The 26,639-nt window shown below is 37.7% G+C and overlaps 1 protein-coding gene across 2 annotated transcripts in view; it reads left to right on the top strand.

Moving 5' to 3' along the window:
• Positions 1-26,639, top strand: part of LOC125227792 (sodium-coupled monocarboxylate transporter 1-like) — a 38,332-nt gene that overhangs the window by 9,044 nt on the left and 2,649 nt on the right. For both annotated transcript variants that reach the window (XM_048132134.1, XM_048132133.1), the window contains exons 5-12: positions 1,731-1,798; positions 2,661-2,815; positions 8,812-9,055; positions 17,119-17,234; positions 17,991-18,090; positions 23,928-24,098; positions 24,232-24,386; positions 25,928-26,126. In XM_048132134.1, coding sequence (XP_047988091.1) covers positions 1,731-1,798; positions 2,661-2,815; positions 8,812-9,055; positions 17,119-17,234; positions 17,991-18,090; positions 23,928-24,098; positions 24,232-24,386; positions 25,928-26,126 — 1,208 coding nt within the window. The remainder of the gene's footprint in view (positions 1-1,730; positions 1,799-2,660; positions 2,816-8,811; positions 9,056-17,118; positions 17,235-17,990; positions 18,091-23,927; positions 24,099-24,231; positions 24,387-25,927; positions 26,127-26,639) is intronic.

The raw sequence follows: 26,639 nt of genomic DNA, 5'->3' as shown, positions 1-26,639 counted from the left end.
ACCGATATCTTATATGTTGTGAAAACGCTAAAAACGAAACGTCTAAAAGAAATACTTTAATCTAATGGTAATATTATGAGTGTAGTAATCCGCACTGAATATTGCTCTACCTACATAGGTACCTACTCGTAGAGTTAATTACTCTTTGATGAGTTAGTTAAAAAACATTAACGAAATTCAGACATCGAAATTGTATGTACGGCCCTATAAATTCGATGATTGCGAAATTCCAGTCGGATTAGCCAAAGTGACATATATATATATATATATAGTGACGCTACTTGGCGAAACGAATTCTGGCTCAGTAGGCCTAGCACATGATGGCCGCGGGAGTATGTCGCCGCGAGATAGATGACACGTCTTTGTCTAATTGTATTAATGACATAAGGACAGGTAGTCTATCTCGCGGCGACATACTCCCGCGGCCATCATGTGCTAGGCCTGCTGCCGAGCCACTACAGCCGGCTTAGCCGAAATGACCATCGTTGACGCCAGAAGCCAATCGACACGCAGTGGCTGGCTCTGTCACTCCAATACGGAAGAACGATAGAGCTAGCTAGCTATGACAACGATGTTATCGTAAGCGTTTGTGCATTTGGCTACGCACCCGATAGTGATTGTGAGGCTCATCTGCTCGTTTACCGACTGTCACATTAATAAAATAAACAATCATTCAGCAAGGCAAAATTATTATTATTACCTGAGTTTGTCTTTACGCCAGCTTGCATTCTCTGTTTGTTAGTTGCTGGCTCAATGCTATGATGGTATAGTAAAGTGCATGACTGCATGTGTGGTGTGTAACTGAGAGCCCGCGCATGAACCAAGCGCCGACGAGCTGTCGCCTCAAGCGATTCGTGCTAGGTTGGCCCAGTGCACACAGACCGGCATCACCGGTAGTAGACCGGAAGCAACGGTGCAAAGGTGTTATAGTTACAATATAACACCAGTAACGTTCAGTATGGACAGATCCACCGAACGAACGTGACGACAAAAACATTTTTGTATAGGTACCTACAGTACCTGACATACTTACTTTTAGAAGGTTTTTTGCCAATTATTCACGTCAATGTTTTCCCTAAACTTACCTATTTGAAAATCACGTCAGCGAGCCTCTCCAGATTTATTATTTTTAAAATAATCCTAATTTTGTGTATCTAAAACTGAACTAAATCGCGATATAGATCGGCAAATATTGGTTTACTTGACGATGTCTCGCCTTCGCTCGGTAGTCTTGGCCATACAGGGCCAACACTTGAGCACATCAATGCATTCCAGGGACGTGCCTTGACGCACAAAGCGCATTGGAAGATGGCGAAGCATTGCACTATGACTGCACTCTCCTTTTACAGCTGACATAATGGGTTCTACTTCTCATGATTTATGCTCGCACGCTCTCTTAATGGTCGGTTTTATGCAGTTAGTTCTTTTGGCGTCAAAACTATTGCAAAATTGTTTAAAGACAAATAATTAAAGAATATTAATGGTTCCTTTTATTTTACCAAGATGTTTTAAGTTTAGTTAGTTTTATTTGTGTTAGGTATTTTAAGGCTACTTTATTTAATACTTTTAACATTTCATAGGTACACTAGGTATGCCCATCCAATCATCGGTAATCAGTGTCATGTCTACTGATGAACCCTACGTACCTTGTATCTATTACCAACTATTATTAGCATAAACTATAATTCCTGTTATGTACATTTTATTAAATATGCAAAATTTGTTTACAGTAACGGGATTGAACACCTACCTTGCAGTTACGATAGTGTACGTCGTGTGCATATTTTATGCTTCGCAAGTAAGACATTATCATCCGAATATCATTACCGTGAATATCAATTAATTAAAACGTTAGTTAGGTAATTCAGGACAATAAAATTAAACTTCATTAGTACTCCTTAACTGAGGAAATTCAAGCTGCCAATAGTCATTGCCTGTTCATAGGTGCATAATATTCTTAATGAAGGCATTTAGAGTAGGAAACGTTTCTTTCACTTGCGTAAGCGCAAATTTTGATTGTATCAAATGGTAACGGTGAGGGAGGCGCTCTACCGGCTAGCCCTTATTCAGCATGAATATTTTTTATACTACTTCGATAGCTAACAAGTACACGACCCGCCTGATGGTAAGCAGTCTCCGTAGCAATTCCAAAGTTTTACTTGTGTTAGGTACCGACACTAACACTCCACAAGTCCACACCCTCATAATAGGCTAGTTTCCTATTAGTCAAATCAGCTTTTTTGTAAGAACTGTCAAAACGATTTGCTAATATGGAATTACTGTGAAATACTGAGGAGTGACGTCACGGTCAATTCATTTACTTTTTATCTTTCTCTTTGACTTATTAAATAGAAATTATGTTTCAAAATAACTACTGTCCATATTTTTCTTCTAATTATGTGGTGCTTTATTTCGTGCATATAATAGTACATTACGATACAAGTGCGTAAAAAAGGAAGTTTCCTTTTCGCACGTGTATCGTACGACGTTTTTCAGTACAGATGAGCCTCCGAAGTTTCGACCTGGCATATAATGAACGTTTCGAACTTCCTTTTTTACGCACTTGTATCGTAATGTACTATTATTTTAAGTATAGGAAACTAACCTATTACTTATATGATTGAAACATTTGAATTTTAACGAAGTATTTTGATTTGTAGGGTGGCATGAAAGCAGTGATAATGACGGACACGTTCCAGTCGGCGGTGCTAGTCGGCTCGCTGGCGGTGGTGCTGGGCATGGGCGCCGCCCGCGTCGGCGGCATGGACACCGTCTGGGCTCATGCCAGGGACTCCAACAGGCTGCATTTCTTCGAGTAATTATGATGCTTGTTAAGCCTATAGAGCTTGCAATAATGATAGAACAGTAAAAAGTTATTCCCGCCTGAGCCTGTACCCCAATGCACATTGACGTTTCGTCATGAACGGTATTACACTACTACTAGCAGGAAGAGCAATAGAGAGAGATAACTACGATACGACGGAGCGGCACGACTCTTGGCTACAGGTCCGTATGATTGACACATACGATGACCCTAAAATATCTATTTAGCCCCTAAAATTGTAATTATGTAGTATGTTATGTAGTCCCTCAAGTTACACCGACCCTGACATACTTTTTGACCAACATATGTAAGTCAGCTTAAAGAATGACTAGAAGAGAAACAATTTAAACGGAAGTACGTGTACACATAATTATAATTACCTACTTGCAAGTGGGCGAGGCTTATCTTGTAACTACAGATTAAAAAAGCACTGTGACTAATCAGCAGAAGACATACAAAAAATAATCTTTTATTATTTTGATGAGTGTTAACGGTGGATTAACTAGTGCTTTAATCTTATACTTTTAAACGAGCAATTCTTGTATATTTATTTATTTATTTATTTATATATATATTTATTTACACTGACGCTCGGAAACCGCTCTAACGATTTCGCAGAAATTTGTTATGTGGGGGTTTTTGGGGGTGAAAAATCGGTCTAACTTATCCTTAGGTCCCGGAAAACGCGAATTTTCGAGTTTTCATGCGTTTTTCTTCGCGCGCCATCTCGTGTGCAGTAGTTGTACTGTTAAGACAGAATTCTTTCGGTCGATGTAAGTACTATTTATTGCAAACACTAGATGGCGACACATGTCAAGGCTAAAACAAATAGAAAATACACTATTTGAGTTTTTGTGGCGAAATGCGCGCCATCTCGTGTGGAGTAGTTGTGTTGTTAAGGCTGAGAATTCTTTCGCTCGATGTAGGTACTATTCATTTTTGAACTAGATGGCGACACATGTCAAGGATACGAAACAGAACCGAGCGAAGCTCGGTTGCCCAGATATTTTAACTCTATAATAGTCACGAATTATTTAAAAATTAGCTTTCTATTAAGTGAAAACTTTCGATGCATTCGGTGATGTAAGTAACCTGTTGATGTGATTGTAACGCGAATATTACGTATGTACTTGAAATTTACTTGTAAACACATTCTAACTGTCAACCTAAATTACGGTCAAGCGGAGACAAAAATAACAGTCTCGAAGACTATTAAGCATACTAGATAAACACGGCGTACATTTCAAGATTTTCAAGTAATACTTGAAAAACTAACTTATTCGTTTAAATACAACGTGGTACCCATACTTAAATGTGACTTAAAATTAACCTAATAGGTATACAGCATACGCAAAAGCCAATCTACTTATTTATTTAGAGCAGACTGATTCACAGGTATAGTTGAATTTTGTTCCATTTTTGAGCTTTCCTATAAATATTATGCAATCAAGTAAGTATAGGTACATACATTTTTTGTTTAACCCTTAAATGCATGGTGATGTATTATATGCATCATATATTTGATGGCCAGTGGCTCGATATGTAGCTATCCAAAATCACATTAATTGCTTAAGTACAATGAAATCTGGTTAAGTGGGACCTGGATAAGTGAGAAACCTCTTTAGCTGGGACCTAAGGTGCGGTCCCGACACTTTCGCACCGATTTACCTCTGTTAGTGAGACAAAACAGACCTCTATAACTGAGATTAGCCTTTTCGATTTTATTGTCACATTTCCCTCTATTAGTGAGACAGAGAGTGTATATTACCTCTGTTACTGAGACTATATTTGAAATGGATATTCACTTAATTGTTTGTTAAGAATTTTATAAGAAGTTACCTCTGTATCTGAGATACAGCCAATCTATGACCTCTGTAACTTGGACTTTATTGAAAATCAATTTCCATATTTTTAATATTTCTTAGCCTATCTATTACCTACGCGATTGATTCTTTGTATTTAGGTGAGTTTAAGGGTTTTCTTGGTTATTTTAATTAATACTAAAAATAATTAAAACTAAAATCTCGATAAGTAACATAAAAATTATTAAAAAAAAATAACTTTTATTAAAATATAAAAGTTTTAAGACACAATGATGTTAAATTTTAACTTCTGATTAGCAGAAACGTCTGCAATCGATGCCGTTAGGCTTAGAATAAATTTAAAAGTGGAAAATGTCTGCCTACAACATGACAATGTCATGTCATGTGTGTTGACAATGATGTTAGAATCTTATATTTTATTTAATAAAAACAAGGCTTATGTACCTACCTTTTCTTTTAGTATGCAACTAAATAATAACTATAAGCAAAACACCTTATTTATCACCTCTATAACTGATATATCCCCTATTTTGGCCTCTATTAGTGATACCCTCTATAAATGAGACAAACATTTTATTATACCTGTCTAACTGAGACCCTGAATAAGTGGAATACCTCTTTAAGTGAGATAAATTTTCTCGTCCCTTGAAGTCTCACTTATCCAGGTTTCACTGTAATTATTATTCATTATTATGACATTTATTTATCTTTTCTCTTACGCTAGGTTTTTTACAATAAAAAAACACTTACAAAACAATATAATAGTATTTTATGCAACAGGCGTAACAATTTGAGGCGCAGCCGACGCCACGAGTATTTTTTGACTCAGTTAAACACCGTTGCATACAATACTTTTTCTACGACCATGCACTTACTTTTTAATAGTTTTCTAGAATAACTTTCGTGAAATTCGCACTGTTCCCTGTATTTTGACTTGTCCTCTGTAATGATCCTGCACTCACCCTGTCGCTCGCACTCCCCCGCGCCGCCGCCGCCGCCAGGCCCCGGCGCCCCGCGCACCCACGCTATATCCCTAAAAAGGCTTCCTAACAATGCTTTAAGAGCTATATCGTATGCGTGGGTGCGCGGGGCGCCGGGCGGGGGCGGGCATCTTTTATGTATGGTTTTAACGATCTATGCACGACACTGTAAATGACGAATAACAGTTCGGGAGTAGAAAAAACATATACACACATTATAAAAAACCTAACCTAGGGTGCCGCCAGCAGCGGGGCAGAGCCCAAGCTACCGGTGGTTAGGGCTGCAGAGAGAGGAACCGTCGGACTATCCGCGCTGTGTCCACGATCACCGCCTTCTGCATTATTATTCATTATTTATTATTATTTAATAAACAATTAAATAAATTAAATATAATATAATGATTTATTATTTAAGGATTAAGATGAAATGGCGTAAAATTGTGAAAAAACAGGACGATGGCAATTTTTAGTAGGTACATATATGTGATTTAGGCTGATTTTTTCGGAGTAAGTAATTAGTTTATGTTTAAACATTTTTGTACAAATAGTGTACCTTTTTAATAGTAGTCAGTTTTTTTTAATAAAACTTACCAATTACGATATATTTATATAAATAAGATTTAGCCTATTTAACTTCTAACAATGATTTAGTATAAAAAACGATTTTAAATATTTTTTTTATTTTTTTTTCCAGAGTCAGAAAATCATTGTCTATCACATATATTAATATCTTGTTAAAAGAAAAAATCATGCATTTAAGGGTTAACTTCTGAATGGGACATTTTTTCAACGTTTTCCATAATTTAATGTCCTTTGTTACAATACAAAACGGAGGTATAATATAAGTAGTTCCACTCTAAGATATAAGTGGGTACATTTATTATAAGATCGTGTTCATTAATTAATGGTAGAGTGTTAACAGCAATTTTATACTAAGTACACGCTTACATCAATATGTAGGTATCGACCGACAATTTAACATGTTTCTTCAATAGTGAACGTTACGTTTTATGGGCCGATTGTGTAAAAGAGTGAGTTTAGTAACGGAATGCATAGCAATTACCCAGCGAGGGGTCACGGGTTGAACGGGTCGTCTGCAAGAGAAACCGCAAAAAAGCCGCTCTACTCGCCTCAGATTGCACGCACATTGGCCTGCGCTGCGTCAGAGGCGAAGGTACTTTGTGCCTATCTAGTACATGTCTAGTACAATCATAAGTCGGAACGGAAAAATGAGTAAAGTTTCAGTTGCCTCATGGACGCACCGACTTAGGCATGTAACTCATTTGAAAACGCTGGTAGGTAAGTTTACTTTGTTTAGAAACGAGTTTGAGGTACCGAAGCGGACCCTATAACTGAATTCCTAGATTACCTATTAGGTAGGAGAATAAATTACGATAAATATAAACCAAGTACGAGATTACGAGAAGTGGACCTTTTGAAATCTTGTAGTAAGGTATAGGGGGCGATTTCGACTGGTGAGTAATTTCAGCTAATCAAAATGTTTTAACACTATCAACAGTATCAACGTCATCCATATTGCCCCCTTTACCTTAACTCTAATTAAATATAAGGTATAGAACCCCTTTCAAGTTACACATTTATTTTTTCTAATGAACGCAGTACAGTAATGCCATGTCGTGTCAACCTAAAATAATCTGTGTTAAGACGATACGGTAGGGGTCAATCCTTTATACAAACGCTCTCGACTATTTCCTCCCTGGTTTTTCAAGATAGAGCAATGATTTTTTCAACACAGATTGTTATTATTTTTATCTGTGTCGGACCGTTTTGATTTTTTTGATATTCTGCTTTTTATAAAGACTAGAGCCAATCAAAAATTTCCAAATACGACCTTTTTCATTGTGGCGCAAAAAAATGTGTGATACTCAAGATTGGTAACAATTAACCAAAAAAGCTAAACGGTCCGGCATAGATTATTTAATTGTTAAAGACTGTATCGTTAAGTATGAAGACAACTTTGAGTAGCCGTATTTATTTGCTATTATATTTTTTTCTTATAACAAGCCATGGGCTTAATAAGGCACATAATAAGGTACACATTTTGTCCTAGAAACTCGACGTAAAGCATATGGTTTAGACAGTATTGACTTAATCCTCCCGAGTACCAATTACGATTCCGGACAAATGCTACTAGAAAATTCACAAAGTGCGTAAAAGACGATACGATTGCGAAAAAAAATGGTATGGTGCGAACCTCAACGACACATGATCCTCAAAGCAGAATATCTGGACATAGTCTAGCCACTGTTATTTAAAAAAAATATAGTTCAGGATCTGTGTATGGCGGCCATTTAGAGAATGTGGCATGGTGCTTACTCTAACTCCGACTTTGATGTCGAATTTGACTATCATACATTGTTTATATCGATCTGATTTAAGCACTGTTCAAACACCATGAATGTCAATTAGACTTTGGCCTATGGCTAATTTTTTTATCTGTTTCTCTCATCCTGCTAGCATCAAAAATTTACGGCAATCCGGAACGTTGCTCAAAATTGCGTTTTTTTTAAATTATTTAAATTCGCCGCATTTATTCTACAAGTACCCAATTGGAAAAACCACGAAGAAGACTCTTAAAGAATATATTTTGGCAGCATATTAACCTTTGTTTGTTGAAATCGTACAAAGAGTCATTGAAATATTCTCAAATTAAGCCAGATAGGGGTTGTCCGAAATTTATTTGCTAGACCTTAATGAAAGTACCATAAAGTCCCTAAAATAAATAAAATATCAGACCTTCTTATATCAAATAGTACTTACCAATACCTTAAGATCATACTCTCGGAACATAATAATACAAAATTATGCACATGTCAACATTTAGACGAGGTTTGTTTTGTCCTTATACTTAACGATACAGTCCTTATTCAGATTCTCAAATTTGGATCCGATTGATTAAGTTTTGAAGGTTCCTCCTTCGAGTCGAGAGCGGAAACTCGATTTTAAAGATTTTTTTGAAATATCTTTTGACTGAGTTGTTCTTAATGGACAATTTTTTTTCGATAAATCTAGTTAATAACACTTGTATATTTAACTAAAATTCTCAAGTTGAAAGGGTCCTTTCCATTTTAGCATTTTCGCTACCGTATCCCCTTAAGAAGCTTCACGTTAAATTACAGCACCATTCTTAGGAAAAATATGAATCCATTGGTTATGGTTCCAGCATGAATCCTGACCCAACAGTGCGGCACTCGTTCTGGTCAGTGGTGGTGGGCGGCACCATGTACTGGACGAGCATGTTCTGCGCCAACCAGGCCTCGGTGCAGAAGTACCTGTCGGTGGAGCGCCTCTCGCAGGCGCGCGTGGCGCTCTGGGTGTCGGCCCTCGGACTCTTCGCCGTCTACTCCATCAATTTCGTCACCGGCGCCGTGCTGGCCACGCATTATGCTAACTGCGATCCAATTCAGGTAAACGCGACACGAATTTATAATTAGCTTAATACGTATAGGCAATCGAAACGATTAAACGGCACGTAATCTTCTTTACTTTGATACTGGCATTTGAGCCATTGGCTAATTTATCATCGGGATAAATGAAAAGTGTACCTACCGTACAGTATCGTACCGTGGTATCGTAGTATTGAGATTTGTTATTTAAAAAAAAAAACAAATAATGTGATTGGTTATACGTTTCCTAACCAATTCTGCTTCAAATTTTGGTAATTCACAACACGTGTTTTGATTTTACTAAGTACCTTATGTAAGTCGTAATTTTGTTTGTTCGTTTGCAAATAGCATACATGTTAGTGTTACAGATCTTCTTGCAAATGTTGTTCATATACTGGAATAACATCACAAACATTTACATTTCTAGGGAACGACCCAGAAACACGTTACATGCGCCATCTTGGATTTTTTCTATTGAAATTCTTCCGACATCCGTTATCGGATCGGATAATGTGAAAACGGACTAAGGTTTTCAAATATGTATTGGGAAGTATTTAGTTACTACATACATAGTCTTATTGCGGTAACTGTGGTAGTTTATGAATTCTTTGCGGGCTGTTGGTAGATAAGTATTAAACGATATGGAACATTTCGTAGCTAAATAATCTTAATAAGTACCCACTAAGTATTTTAAGCGTTTTAATCTTACTGCTGAGTGCCTATTCTAATTTCGTAACTGCGAGATGCCTTGCCTACAGTATTTAATAGGTCCTTCAAGTAACATGTATTACCTACACATTTTATTTTATGATGCGAGTATCGAGGCATCGATCGACGTGTAATTTATACATTATTTAAATTATAATTTATCATTATGTCGTATACCGCAGAAAATGTATATTACAAGTATATTTCATATTTCTACGTTCCGTTGTTTTTAGGGTTCCGTACCAAAAAGGTACAACAGGAACCCTTATGGTGCGACTCTGTCCGTCTGTCTGTCCGTCTGTCACATTGTTAAATATCTCGAGAACTACTTGTGCTATCTATATGAAATTTGGAATAGTTATAAACATTGTGAACCTCTACAACTTGAAAGTATTTTTTTTAATTAATTAATATAAATGATAGAAAATGGCCAAAATGAAAGGGGGGCAAACTGAAAATTTCAAGTAACTAGGTCAAGTGGGGTATCGTTAGAAAGAGCTCAAATTGTACATATCAAAACTATTTTTTATAATTTTTTGGTTGTGGAAAAAAAATCTCCGAAGTTTACCAACATAAATTTATGAAATTTTCACCAAACATGGCTATTATAATGAATATTACAGGAAAAATAAAATCGTACACGTATCTTGAAAACTTTTTTTTTATTTAGATTTATTTCAGATTTACATTTTCAATTTCAACACCCTTGCGGGTGTTTATTGTACCTGTATTTTTTAACAAAATAACAATGGTATTACCTGCTTTCAAATAGAGGCAAAATGGTTAATGAAATGAAATGAAAAATGAAATGAAAAAAAAAATATATTTCAGGCGTAATCCCATAGATTTGTTAGTAAACTTAAAAACTATTCCTACTCTATATTAGTCACAATAATAACAAAATTAAATTAAATTACAATATAAATTAAACTCCACAATAATAAATAACATTACACACTTAAATTTATTTTACATTATTTTATTGAGTTATATTAAATTATATGAAGAATAAAGATTATTGTAGCAACATAAAAATAATACAATAAACACTTAAATTAAAACTTACAATAAAACTTATAAATAAAATATTTGGCCCAGGTCTTGCTCGTTGGGTAAGGTGCCCAGAAGGCTGGCCGCATTGCCCCGCTGGATAGCAATGCTGATCCGCTGAGCAAGGTATTGACCAGCCCTCTGGTCACCAGAAGCGTCTATAAGGCGCTTAGATAGCTCCTTGTAGAGGCAACGCGCACTTGGCCCCCACGGCCCCATGGTTTCGACCCCAAACGCCGCAAATATGTAACTACTGCCGAGGGTGACATACTTGCGACGCTTGAGGTCTTCAGCCAATGATGCAGCCGCCCCAGCACCAACTTTGGTGCCTGGAACATGGGACGGCGCCAGGGTATCTACACAAGTAGCATCCCAGACAAGCGGCCGACCCATACTCCAAGGCACCAGCGTCATTCCGTCAGGCCTCTTGCCGTCAACCCTGGCCAGTCCATTGGGTTCGAGGACGGCCGGCACTTTTGCACTAACAAGGGCCCTCCGGATGACATCGTTGAGGCTGGCGTGGCGAGGAATTCTCCCAGCACTTCGGCTGCATGAAAGGCCGTGGTGGCCAAGATTATCCACCATAACTCCGCACTGACACCGATGGGGCACATTTGTTGATGCCCCTATTCTGAGGCAGGTAGCCAACCGGAATGTGGTATTGTCCAGCAATGTACCTATTGTGATGGATGGTAGTGTCTGCAGCCACAGACCCGACTCCCATTCCGCAGTAGCGAGGAGGCGAGCCCGATCTGTCGAATCAAGAGCCGTCTCTAGAAGGCGGTCCCTTGTTAGACGACAGAGAGGTTCGTCCCATTGCCTCTGCGAACATGGGTTGACAGGCGGGTCTGTGTTGGGGCATGTTAGCTGCCAAACATTCTTGGCCTCGGTACAGTGCGCAGCCTCCAGGACCCCAATGGAAGGGGCTAAAATTTTCCCGATGAGGATTTGAGCACCGTGTACCGAAGCCAAGAAAGCAGGCAGCGCCACACTAGAAATTTTTCGGATGCCCAAGCCGCCCAACCTGATGGGTAGGCTAGCCTGGGTCCATGTTCTTTCGCCAAAGGATATATTGAAGATGGTGGTGAGAGTTTCCAAAACTAAGTTATCCAAATTTGAGATCAAAGAAGGGTGTTTCCAGAGGTGTGAACCACGGAGGATGTATGTAAATTTTGGTACAAATAAACAGTGTTTTATGATGCAATATGCCGAATGTATGTTAATTTGAGCCAGACGATGTGTAGATGCTTTAAAATTTTCGATTTTTGTGTCTATGAAATTATTAAATGATTGGTCCATGATGGGGCAACCAAGGAGGTGAAGCGTTTCTTTGTTAATAGTTTTTATTCCAGGAGCTACTTGTTCGAACTGTTCAAATACTTGCTCTTTGTTTGGACAAGTCTCTGAAACAAAGAGTTCGCATTTCGAAAAGTTGAGGGATAAGCCAATGTTTTTTAAGTCAGTTTTTAATTTTTCTAAATCATCAAGAACTGAAATTGCTTCACCACCGAGGGTGCCGTCATCTAGGTACCATATGTTCAATTTAGAATTTAGATTTTTAATTATGGGATGAATGGCGAGACTGAATATTGCTGGACCGAGAGGGTCGCCTTGTTGACAACCTACGGAAGAAAACAAAGGGTCAGTTTGGTAGAACAATTTAGAGGGGGAACTGTAGCACTGCCAGAGAAAGTTATAAGTAGATGGAATTTTATCCTTTATTTGTGTCAACAAGGCGCCCCTGTCTACTGAATTAAAAGCATTGGAGACATCCACCTTCAGAATAACATCTCCTGCTTGGCGCTCTACATATGTCCGTACAGCGTGGACAGCAGCTTCGCAGCCGCTCTTGGAGCCGAAACCGAGCTGTATAGGCTGCAGTTCGGAGGCAAGGTCCTTAAGTACAGCGCGGCATGCTATCTTGGCTGCGAGTCGACGCAGAGTGGAGCCAACCGCAATGGGCCGAATGCCGCCGTCTTTTTTAGTCAAGGCGCATAGGTTGGCGCCATAAAGGATGTCTGTAATCTCTGGAGGGACTTGACCAGCCAACATGATGTTTACAAGGGCCGTCAAGTCCTTCAAGAGATTTTCCTTTGTGTCACCGCAACCACAGTACAGGAGGTCTTTGAGATGCTGTGGAGACAAACCGTCAAGGCCTCCTGCAGAGCCATTGGGAAATGATAGTATGGCTCCGAGAACATCCTCGGCGGAGGCGGTCAGAGCGGGATGGTTGGCTTGAGGGGGATCTGGAAGATGAAGGTTCGGGTCTGAAGGTGGATGTTTAGCGGCGAGAGCTGCGAGGGTTTCCGAATTGGCCGGTGCCACTGCATCATCAGAAAACAAGAGGCGGGCGGCTCCTTTAATGTCACCATCAGAGATTTTAGTTTCAACTTTTTTGAATAAATTATTACTAAGACGTTTATAACTATCGCCAGCAGGGCAAAGTGAAACATCGCGGCAACAATTTTGTTTGATTATTTTTGTAAGCGATTTAGAATGTGTACTTTCATCAGGTTTGATGTGGAGCACTTTAAAGGTAAAAGTTAAAATATTTTCCCAACTGTGAATGGAATTGGTTGAAATAATTAATTTGATAGTCTCACTAAGAAATTTAGCTACCGACACACGCGCTCCACGCGGTACGCGTTTTAAAACAGGGCAAGTGTTTTTTAAATTAGTTAGGGTCTTCCAAAATGGTATATTTGAGTTAGGAGCCTGGAGATCCGGGATGGGTTCGACGTTGGGCTGAGATGACGTAGGTCTAGGTGTTGGTTGACTAGCTGATTTTCTATGTTTTTTAGTTATATGAATATTCAGACCTCTAGATCCTTTAAAAAACTTGGGCTCTGTACATTCGGGACAACGGATGATTTCTGAAGATGCAGTGGATGGAGCGGAGTTAGGAAGGATAGAAATAGGCATCAGCAAACTAGTCTTAAAAAGAAAAATAAACTATTTAAAATTAAAATACATAAAAAACTACACAATACTTATAACTAAAGGCTTAAAAGGACAAATAATGTATAAAAACAAAAAATAAAGATTCCCCGTCGCGGGCCCAGGCTAAGAGAACGGAGAATAGGGCCTGGGCCGCCCGCTGTGTGCTGCGCTGCTGCTGCAAGGGTTCTTTGAGGTAAGAGAACCGCTTGTGAAGTTCTGTTGATTCTGTTGATTCCAAGGAAGGTTGTATAACTTCGGAACACGTGCAAACTATATATATCACAAGCACGCCCCTTGAATGCTAAATGCACTTTATAAACACGATATCCAGATATAATATTACTCAGTAAGTATTATTATTTGTTGTTATTTTCTTGTAATATTTAAATTATATTGAATTATATTATATTAATTTGCTCATGGAGTTTGTTCCAGCGTCTCATGAGAGGGCTATCCATCCGGGAGACTAATGCGTTCAGGAGACCGTTGGTACATACCCTGTAATCGATACCACTAAGAAGCCGCCCTTTTACGCATGATAGCGTAAAAGTCGTCCGTATGTGCATCCGCGAACATCCCAGAAGCGCTGCAGTACCGAGGGAGGCCCATCAGTATCCTAAACTCATTATTATATTGAACACGCAGGGCGTTGTATGTTCGCTGCGTAAAACTGGCCCACAGGCTGCAAGTATAGAAGGATTGACAATAAGATTTAAATAATGTGATCTTGACTTCATTACTACACTTTGCAAACCTGCGCACCAGCATGTTGCATCGAACAGCCAACGCCCTACGTTCCCGTTCCACATCTACATCACTGAGGTTCTCGGTGAGCCAGTGGCCCAGGTATTTAAACCGCTGTACCCTGCCCAGGACGGCGCCATTCAACTCTACAGGAGGTACTTCCTCTAGTTTCATGTTGCCTGCCCTGAAGACTACTTAGTAACTCACTTTTAGTGGTGTTATACCTGAGCCCATGTCTCACCGCGTAGAGTTCACATATCCTCACGAGCCTCCTGAGCGCACTGATAGAGGGAGCTGCCTCACTCCGCAGTCAAGAATATAATCGTCCGAATGCACGCCTGCCCATCGCACAGAGTTGATTTGATTGCTGTACCAGTAATCAAAGACCGCAATCAACTCTGCCGGGAGACTGGTCTCGGACGACAGCTTGCTCCACACTTGGTTAAAATCGGTTCACGCAATAAACAATTATTCCATAAAAATCATCTTCCATACTAGCTCGCACGCATTAAGTTTACTTAATTTGCCGATAGATGTCGCTGTACGTTGAACGCTCATTTCCTACATCGCGTTTTTCCTGATATGATGAGGTCGGTTCAGGAGCGTCCTTGCGACATGTCGTAAGTCGTAAACTATTGAAGTCGAATAGTCTTGATTTTTAACCCCCGACGCAAAAACGAAGGGGTGTTATAAGTTTGACGAGTCTGTCTGTCTGTCTGTTTGTCTGTCTGTGTGTGTGTCTGTCTGTGGCATCGTAGCTCCCGAACGGATGAACCGATTTTGATTTAATTTTTTTTGTCTGAAAGCTGAGTTAGTCGGGAGTGTTCTTAGCCATGTTTCATGAAAATCGGTCCACTATGTCACGGTCGGGGGTTTATTGAAAATTTTAATTTTGTGGTTAGGTTATATTTGGACGTTGTCTAACAATAAAATTGTATATTAAAATATTACTTCTTATGTGGGAAATTGAGTCTTGAGGGATTTAGTCAAATCTGTAGAGTTCTATGAATAACATTTTGATGATTCAACTATTGAAAGTTTGTACGGAACCCTCGGTGAGCGAGTCCGACTCGCACTTGACCGGTTTTTTTTTTAATGATTAAAATAGATAAAGAAGATGTTTACTATTTTTAGGGTTCTGCGCCTGCATGTAGTCGACTAAGATATCTTTAGGTATAGTTTCGCCATGACAGTTTGTCTGTCCATCCGAGGCTTTGCTCTTGGATGTGTAGTGCTATAGAAGAATTACATTTCGCATGGTCAAATGTATAATAGGTAAATCTGTTACATCGACACGCAGCTATTTTGTAAAAATAATAAAAACATTAAACTCTTTTTTGGGCAGTCGTGTAAAAATAGGGCAGCTCCCTACGCATTCGACGAGACATTTAAAACATGGTGTAGGTATAATTATAATTAAAGTAAAAACGGTACTTCATTTGGTAGGTACCTATTATAAAATTTTAATACGTCGAAATAAATAATTCGTCGAATTGAATGAATATAAGTCATCAGAACTTCGTGCATTCTAAATAATGTAAGTAATTATTAAGTGGAGGTGAGAAACCAAAGTTGCGATATTTTAAGAAGATAACTACTTAGGTATTTCATACACGTAGTGATGCAAATCATACCCAAATTGATGTCATTAATTTTAAATCATAATGGCCTACATTCACTTGTTAATTTTTTGTGTATTTGGATGGGACTCTCCCACCATTTAATGTCATTACGGATCATTGATAATGTCATAAATAAATTATTTTAAATACGGTAGGTATTCAAAATAATTTATTTATTACATTTATAGTGCAATAGGTACTACGCGTACTCTGTAAAAATTTTGGTTCAAGTTTTAATTAGCCTTATTTTATTTATTATCCCTAGGTTAAGTTAGGTTTAGTTTAGTTTTAATTTGTTTCTATTATTTTGATATTTAATGGTTGTTTTGAATATACTTTTCTGATTTCTCATTTTAAACCAATATTAAAACACCATTGTTTCCTTTATTATCCATACTTTAAATTGTTCTTTAGTTGAATCGATTGCAGAAACCAGGCGCAATGTTTTACTACGTCTTAAACATTTTATAGGCTCATCATTTATATAATTTATAAGCACTGCTGAAGAAGGCTCGATTAATTGTAATCTCTCGATAGTCTCGATGTAGGTACCTATAGGTCAACAATTACCTAATGTTCTATGGAATGTAGGTAGGTAGTAAATTATTAATTATGAACTGCTAAAGGCCCTCTTAATGCTTCTAAAACGTAGAGCCAATTGCATTTTATCCACAAAAGTGCGAAGTAATTTCATGCAAATTTAAACTTGATGCGCAAAGATGGATGACACAATTGACCTTGGTTCAATCAATGTTAAATATTTTTTTGGATTTGGTTTACTTTAGTTTTATGTTTCACAGTAAATATTTTCGCCGTGTTGGGCTGGTGAAAAATTGTGTTTCACTTGGTGGCAAAATTGTGCCTCGAACCCTCGCCACGCTCAAGATTCCACTTTACGAACCACTCGCTACGCTCGTGGTTCAATATTTCGCTTGCTCGGGTATCAATATTGGCACGTGCAGTTAAACAACAATTTGGCCCCCTCGTAAAACAAATAACTTATTGTTAATTATACCTTAGGCGCGGCAGATCAACGGGTCAGACCGGCTCCTGCCGCTGTACGTCGTGCAGCAGCTCGGCGACGCTCGCGGCGTCCCCGGCTTCTTCGTGGCCGGCATCTTCGCCGCCAGCCTTGGGTGAGCCGCCTCTCCTCTCTCACTTAACACCACACTTACAAATCTAGTCAATGCATGTGCCAGATTTTATTGTCACAACACTGCTAACTTGCATAAGTTCGATTTCCACTACTAAACATGAACTTCTAAAAATATTTTGCGCTTTGTTAATTTGATCAAGCTACAAATTTCCTTTGGAACATGCGTCAGTAAAATCTTTTAGCATTAGAAACCTTGACAGTAGGTAAAAGTATAACGACAATTTTATTTTATTACAGAAACACATTTAAAATTACCATTGCCAAAACCAGCGCGAAACTCATGCAAGCGTCCCATTGACTGTCGTTCTTACGCACTCCATTCCAGAATTAAGAACTAACCAGACAAGTCCAGTTAGGATACCGGTTTCAATATGTATTCTGAATGAACTCGATTTAGGTATCAAGCTCGTTATACGGTCGTGACTATTAAGTTAAGTACAAATAGTACAATAGATAGTATCAATAATAAGACTGGAGCTGCGCTCGCCATCGGACAATTTAAACGAATGTTATTAACACTTTGCTGCACATTACGCCAGAAACAATAAAAAGAACAATGAGATTACGTCTATAGGCGTTTTAGTATCCACGAAGGTGTTAATAATGTTAATGTTATTGTATGGCGAAGATAATAACGGACATCTTGACAGATCATCAGACATTACTTGGGTTTATTTAATAATATACATAAAAAATTTATTATCTTTTTACTTTTGATTACTTATCTTTTTCACAGGACCGTAGCCTCAACTTTGAACTCTTTAGCGGCTATTGCTTGCCAAGATCTAGCCACCGGACTTTTAGGAATACGGCTGCCTGAAAACAAGGGAGCCGCGGTAAGTATTCGGAAAAAAACAATTTTTTTGTTTTTTGTTTCACAACGTGGTTCAAAACCCTCGCAACGCTCATGTTTCCACTTCTTGTTTTAGGTTATATTTTTCTGCTTTGGAATATTCCGCTAACTCGATTAGCACGTGCGATTACACAAAAACTTTGCTACTTTGTAACACAATTCACTAGGAATAGTTATTTGTTATACAAGGGGGCAAAGTTGTATGTTTTAACGCCGAGTGTGGAATTGAAAAACGAGCAAGTAAAAGGATTCTATAGTTGAACCACAGTGAACCGAGTGGTTCGAGAATAGAATCCTGAACTTGCGAGTTTTTTAACACACGAGAAGTAAAATACATTTGCACCCGAGTGTAACACAAAACTTTTCCCCTCACTATAGCGAGGAAACTACAACGCAAAAAATGCGTTTATCACTGCTTCCAGTAGTTCCACAGGTGGTAAATCATCTTTATTACTAGATTCACCTACTTTTATGAATTTTAAAGCAGTTAATTTGACTTTATTCAAGGTCAAATTACTTTACCCACTAGTGGATAAAATGCGTTTTTACCCGCTGGTATTAAAGGACAAAACACGTGTTTCCGAGCTAGTGAGGGGAAAATACATTTAAAGTCATCGGCCAAGAAACATTAGGTAGAGATACATATGTACATTAGTTAGTACGTAATTATTAAGAAATGTCAACTGATAATAAACTATGAGGTTTCACATTCGCGTCACGAGGATAAGACAAGTATGACTACCTACGCAGAGAAAGGGACATGTTTAAGAATACTAAATAATAGAAATACATTACAACATGCTAATGTAAGTACAGCCATATTGTGAATTGTACATCTTGCCCTCGCAGTCTAAAAATTACAGCAATACCTTTATCTTTGTGTGAATGTGCTGTGCTTTTTACATCGCAAATTGCGTCAGGCTGGTCAGTATAAAGTTGACCTCTATTTCCAGTATTACGCCTAGTCGTTAGGAATCTAGACGCTGTAGACAAGAGATTCAGGTGGTTACAGTAAGCTCTGATTCATTTTCATGCTATGGATTGGCGAAAGTCAAGTACAGTCGAGTTCATAAATATGTGTACATTTTTTCACCTTATTGCAACGAGTTAAGGTGAACCTACACATTTACAACCGCTAATTAGTACCTAGTTAAATATTACAATTTTAATAAGTACGACCAAAGCACAGTATAATAAAGAGTACTATCGTAAAGAGAGAAAGGGACCAAAGAGAGTTCAATCAAGTGAATCAAGCCTATCTGTTGTAATTGTTACTATTAGTTATTTTTTTGTGATAGCTCACTTTCGTGATAGGTAATAGTAGTCAGGGACCAAACGACCTCTTTTACAAAAAGTCGTCGACATCTCTTCTAAATACCTAAAACAGGTATGGATGTGTTCCTCGTTCTCTCCAGATTACGAATTGACCTGTTTTAGTTTAAGCAGGGGGGGACGGGTTGAGAAAAAGGGGGGAGAAATATGGCGGCCGACCATCATAGATATTTATTCACATCTCGAGTCCTATGGCACCAATCTGTTCATGCGAGGTGTCATTTGAAAGCTTATTCAATCTACTTTAATTGTTTTCAAATAACTATACTCGTAAAAGTAACCGTTTATGAAATATTTGAAAATATGTGTTTTTTTATCGCGCATGAATTGCACAAGTACTAGTAAATAATACGTCTAACTCAATAAACAATAACTTTACCGCAATTGATGTCATTATAAAATTTTTGCGTCTATTAATGCTCTTTCTAAAAATATAAGTTTCATTTGTATATGATAATATATAACCATGTAATTACGAATTTGGTTTAGCAGGAGTAGGGTTGTAAATAGAAAAAAAACCAAATGTTTTTTTTCAGAATTGTGAAAAAAAACATGAAAAAAAACCGAGCACCATGGTTTTTTTTCTAAATATGGTTTTTTTTCAGATGAACAAATAATACGACAATAACGGTTTTTCGTGAGTTGTAACGTGTTTCAATAACAATAACGTACATTTTAATTCAATTAACATTCAGTATACAAACGTTTATTGGGGAATCCCCGATGCTGCGTGTAGCGTGGAGAGGCGGTGGTGTTTCCAACAGTAAATAGTGATAACTACCAACTACAGATTTCGTAAATGTTACTTTTATAAGACCAGAAATTAAAGTTATTTGATTAAATTCGTTTAATAGTTAACATTAAGTCTAAAAAAACGTATAAAAGTATTAACTACAGAAAAAAAACATACTCCAGAAAAAAAACTGTTTTTTTTCACGGTTTTTTTTCATGTTTTTTTCCAAGCCAGAAAAAAAACCGTTTTTTTGCAACCCTAAGCAGGAGTCACTCTGCCCGGTCGCAGAAATGGGCGCTGACCGTAGTAAAGTATTCAATATTTTTGAGGTCCTATTTTACGGATCCATATGCGGGTAGCTGTTTAGAAAATATTTGAAAATATGTGTTTTATAGACCATGAGTCGCACAAGTATCTACTGGTAAAAAATGCTTCTTAATCAATAAACAACAACTTTTCCTGAATTGACGTTAGTATAAGATTTACCCGGAATTTCATGCGCTTTCTAATAACGTAAATTTTATTGGTGTATGATATTATATAACCAAGTAATTACAAATATGGTTAAGTAGGGGCCACAGCGCCCGGCCACGTATATGCTGACCGTCGCCAAATTTTCTATATTTTTCAGATCCTATTTTATTTAACAGGAATCTTTTGAAAACATATTATGCGTACTATCATTAGTTCTCAATAATTTGAGTTGTAACTGTAGTAGCTAACAAAATATTTGAAAATATGCATTGGAATATTTGGAATCGATGTGAGTAAAACATGCTTCTAGCTCAATGAATTATATTTTTTCCGCAATTGATATAATAACAAAATAAACGGCGAAATGTATGACCTTTTCAAATAATAAGTTTTGTCAGTATTGCATAAACAATTAATGTTAATATATCCATCATACTCACTGCGCACCGTCATATACATGGATGACCATTTTCGTTGCCGTTTTCATAATTTTTAAGATTGTATCTTGGTGCATGACCAATAAACAATAACTTTACCGCAAATAATGTTATTATAAGATTTACATGACATTTCATATGCTTTCTAAAAATATAAGTTTTATTGATGTATGATATTATACAACCAAGTAATTACGAATTTGGTTTAGCAGGCAAGCAATTATGGTCGCTCGATAAGTGATAATAGCAGGCCGTCCCAATCGCACTATATGTAAGTGCGATATACGGCCTGATATTTTATCGTCTATCGCGCGACCATGCTGCGGGCGCAGGTGTCACTGCACACCCGTGACGTAAATAGGTGCTAACCGTCGCCTAATTTTATGTATTTCTCAGATCCTATTTTACCGATCAATTTGTGAGAGGTATCATTTGAAAGAATATTATGCGTACTATCGTTACTTTGTAATAATTTTAGTCGTAATTGTAGAAGTTTACAAAATATTTGACAATATGTGTATTTTTACTGTATATGAATAGCATTCGCACTGATAAGAGTGAAACATGCTTCTAGCTCAATAAATTATATTTTTCCGCAATTAATATAATAACGAAATGAACCGCAAAATGTATGGCCTTTACAAAAAATGAGTTTTGTTAGTTTTGCTTAAACAATTGATGTTAATTTGTCCACCATACCCACTGCGCACGCTCAATCGTCATATAAACGGATGTCCACCGCCGTTGCCTTAATTTTTTCATCATTTTACAGATTTTATTTTACTGATCAATTAAGTATATAAGTAAATTCGATACGTGATAAATTATATTTATTGTGAATATACGATCAGTGAAATAAAGTCTGAAAAATCATGAAAAAAGGCAACGACGGTGGACATCCATTTATATGATGGTGCGCAGTAGGTGAGCTGAACAAATTAAAATTAATTGTTTATGCCATACAAACCAAACTTATTTTTTGTGTAAGTCATACATTTTCCGTTTATTTTGTTATTATATTAATTGCGGAAAACTATAATTTATTGAGCTAGAAGCGTGTCTTATCAATGCCAGCCAGTGCTATTCATGCACAGTAAAATACACATATTACTAATCAAATATTTTGTAAACTTCTACAGTTTCGACTTAAAGTATTAAAAATAAAGATAGTACGCATCAAATGATACCTCTCACAAATTTATCAGTAAAATAGGATCTGAGTAATGTAGAAAATTTGGCGACGGTCAGTCAGCACCCAATATCGTGACAGGGCGCAGTGACCCCTGCTAAACTAAATTCGTAATTACTTGGTCATATATTATCATACACCAATAAAACTTATATTTTTAGAAAGTGCATGAAATTTCGCGTAAATTTTATAATAACATTAATTGCGGTAAAGTTATGGTTTATTAAGTTAGAAGCATTTTTTATCTGTATATGTGCAACTCATGCTCGTAAAAAAACTCATGTTTTCAAATATTGTGTAAACAGCTACCTTTATAACTATAGTTATTCAGAAATAATTATAGTAGGTTTAATTTGCTTTCAAATGATACCTCTTACATATGGATCCGTAAAATAGGAACTTCAAAATATAGAATACTTTACTACGGTCAGCGCTCATTTATGCGACTGGCGGAGTGACCATTACGAAACAAAATTCGTAATTTCATGGTTATATTATCACTTACCAATAAAACTTATATTTTTAGAAAGCTCATGAATAGTCGCGTAAATTTTATAATAACATCAATTGCGGTAACGTTATTGTTTATTGACTTAGAAGCATTTTTTACCAGTACTTGTGCGATTCATGCTCGATAAAAAACACATATTTTCAAATATTTTGTAAACAGCTACCTTTATGATTATAGTTATTTATAAACAATTATAGTAGGTTTAATTATCTTTCAAACGATACCTCTCACATATGGATCCGTAAAATAAGACCTCAAAAAAATTGAATACTTTACTACGGTCAGCGCCCGTTTATGCGACCTGGGGCATATCCCCTGCCAAACAAAATTCTTAATTACATGGTTATATATTATCATATACCAATGAAACTTATATTTTTAGAAAGAGCATGAATAGACGCAAATATTTTATAATAACATCAATTGCGGTAAAGTTATTGTTTATTGAGTTAGACGTATTTTTTACTAGTACTTGTGCAATTCATGCGCGATAAAAAAACACATATTTTCAAATATTTCGTAAACGGTTACTTTTATGAGTATAGTTATTTGAAAACAATTAAAGTAGGTTTAATAAGCTTTCAAATGACACGTCGCACGAACAGATTGGTGCCATAGGACTCGAGATGTGAATAAATATCTATGATGGTCGGTCGCCATCTTTCCCCCCCTTTTTCTCGACCCGTCCCCCCCTCCTTTAACTAAAACAGGTCAATTCGTAATCTGGAGAGCACGAGGAACATATCCATACCTGTTTTAGGTATTTAGAAGAGATGTCGACGAAAATCGTGAAGGAGACGACTTGTGGCCAAATTGGCTCTAGACTATATAGGTATAGTAGTTATTTAACTACTTAAGTATATGTATTTTATAAGAACTAATAACTATGGTTCGTAGGCCGCAAACTGGGGCCTGTTGCATAACAATTTACAACTCATATTACAAGCGGTAGTCCCCCTCCAATTCATTTTATAAGAAAGAGAGTTCCACTTGTAATACAAGTTGTAAATTGTTATGCAACAGGCCCCTGGATGCAAAATGAACCTTGATTTTTCGCTAGCGTCGCTGCGCGCTGCCGCTTGTGTCCAGTACGCAGCCTTATGAGTTCACTTTTACTTTCGAACTGGTGAATTTGTGTTGCCAGATTGCCCGATGGGTATGCCTCGGGTGCGGCGCGGTGTCGTTTGCGCTGACGTTCGCGGTGGAGCGGCTTGGGCCGGTGCTGCAGCTGGCGTTGTCCTTCAACGGCATGGCCGGTGGCGTCACGCTCGGGCTGTTCACGCTCGGCATGCTGTTCCCCTGGGCCAACGCTAAGGTAACGATATTGAACGGTGGTGCTGGCGGTGCTGTAGTGTTGCTTTAGCGCATTGAGACAGACCACAGAATATTTCAGCATACATTTTTCGTCGTTTTTCTTTTGTTTAACTATTGAACGTTGTAACGTGTAGGGCGCCGTCGCCGGTGGGGTGTTCGGGCTGCTGGTAGTGCTGGCGGCGTGCGGCGGAGCACAACTGTCGCAGGTGACGCCGCACCACCTGCCGACCTCCGTCGAGGGCTGCCCCGCTGCGTACAACCTCACTGAGGCGTTCACTGTCAACCCTGCGTAAGTTACTACCACTCCACGCCCATACTCCATTGGCTGACGCTGACTGCTGACGATGGCGGACTGTTATTATGATCTCAAAAACTCGAAAAACAATAAAAAAAAAGAATTCAAAAAGGATATTAAAATATCTCTTTACAGTAAGTACATATAGAACATAACGTATCGTACAGAACGTGAAAATTTCCTTTTTTTCGCGCTTATAGGTATATGGTACCTATATCGTTGGTAATGTGTACCTACAAATCCTACTATTTCATTAGGGTCTATCTCTAGAAAATACCTTTGAAGTCGGTACCCAGCCAACCAAAGAACGACTTTTAAGGATTTAATAAGTAGGTACTTTAAATGCATGCAATCAAAAACATTATGACTGTAGTACCTACTAGTATAGCAATTACCCACACACTTAGCCACAAATTGCTTTCGACAGTGCAGTTAACGTCTAAAAAAATAACGAATAAACTGGGTTAAGATCTTCTTCTGTGCAATTGAGGTCCTATTTCCTGAATTTACCTAACTAGGTATTAAATACAATTACATATTGCTAGAGATCTAGATTCTTGGCTATTACGAGTATATTGTGATAATATCAAGACGCTGAATAAAGATATACGAGTAGATAGATATACGGTTTTATCATGAATTCCGTTACTTAGGAAATAACCTGGTATCACAAGTAGTTAATATGCTCTAGGAGACGGAAACACTTACGAGTAGGCATATAGGTATACTATATAGACTATAAACGTTAATTGTTAAGGACAAACTATTTAATCTTTGATCCGTAATTGTGACCAAGAGTATTCGTTACTAATTCTGTTGTTGTTGTCGTTAATTACAAAAACCGAATCGATCCTAATCGCATGGGACCGAGGAAATACACACGTTTACGAATACTTCAATAAAATACACGCACGTATGTAAGTATATTAAATGTCATAACTTTCAAGTTTTATGTTTACGATATTCTCACTATTGTACTCGTACATTAGAACTCGGAAGTCATTGTACGCATACGACCGCTTTCCTCCACTTCCGCAAAATTTCCTGGAATATATAAGTAGCTAATATTCAAATTAACATACTATGTAACAGGTACTTTAGTATTCCATTTATCATATATCTACATATTAAAACCAACTAAAACTAAAGTTGTCGAAAACTACCTAAAATGTATTTTTTCCCGAACTTGTTCGCAAAGTCCATTTCTTTTCAGGTCGAAACTTCAAAGGACCATATGTACGGTCACGGACTTTAATTGTTGATCCACTTCTAGCTCATTTTATACTGGACATCTCACAGTTAAGCATAGTTAAGCTATGACGTTCCAGTATAAAATGAGCTAGAAGTGGATCAACAATTAAAGTCCGTGACTGTACCTACCCACTAAAAAACATCGTACATAACACGTTGCGAAGAGGAAATTCGTCTTCCGCTTTTCCATATATACTTGCATCGTAATGTTCTTAACTTTAATTGGTGCAGGTATGGTTGATGATCTAACATAAGTAACGTAAAAATTGTACTTTATTTCCCAGAAACCAACACGAAGAATCAGTATTCTGGCTGTTCCGAGTATCGTATCTGTGGTATTCCGGACTTGGATCGATGGCTACGCTTCTCATGGGGCTGCTGGTGTCTGCGATCACGGGCGCCACTGACCCCACGCAGGTGCCCATAGACCTCATCTCCCCTCCCGTCATCACGCTGCTCAACAAGTTACCGAAAAAAGCTAAGGTAAGTCGATCTCTCCTAATCTCGTCCTGAGCACGCAACGATTTCGTACATTCTCCTTGAGTTGCAGGCGTCCATAGGTTATGGTGACCGCTTTCCATCAGGCGGACCGTATGCTTGTTTGCCAACGTAGTATATATTAAAAAAAAAAAAACATTCAAGTCACACCGTGTCAGACCGTAATAGTGTAGACTGTAGATGAGATGTAGAAGAGTGGTGTGACACCCCTGCAGTTTTGGAGAACAAACTTTAAAATTAGTAACAAATTAAATTACAATGTAAACCTAAAATAGAACTATAACATCTATTATAGTGTAGGTAAGTATAAATCATAGTGGGCGTCCACTTGTAGGTAAATGTATTAGAAATGGTAATTCTTTTGAGTGCTAAGAATCCTAAGTACCTACTTAGCACCTAATATCAACTTGATTCCTTATGAGTTACTTACATTCCAATGTTGACCCGAATGAACCTGTCGCTAATGAGTACCTAGGAGTCAACTTTCTCTATAACTAT

Source organism: Leguminivora glycinivorella, chromosome 7, assembly GCF_023078275.1.
Source record: "Leguminivora glycinivorella isolate SPB_JAAS2020 chromosome 7, LegGlyc_1.1, whole genome shotgun sequence".
In the NCBI taxonomy this organism is placed as follows: domain Eukaryota; kingdom Metazoa; phylum Arthropoda; class Insecta; order Lepidoptera; family Tortricidae; genus Leguminivora; species Leguminivora glycinivorella.
The sequence above is the reverse complement of the archived record's forward strand: the minus strand, read 5'-3'. Positions and strand labels throughout refer to the sequence as shown.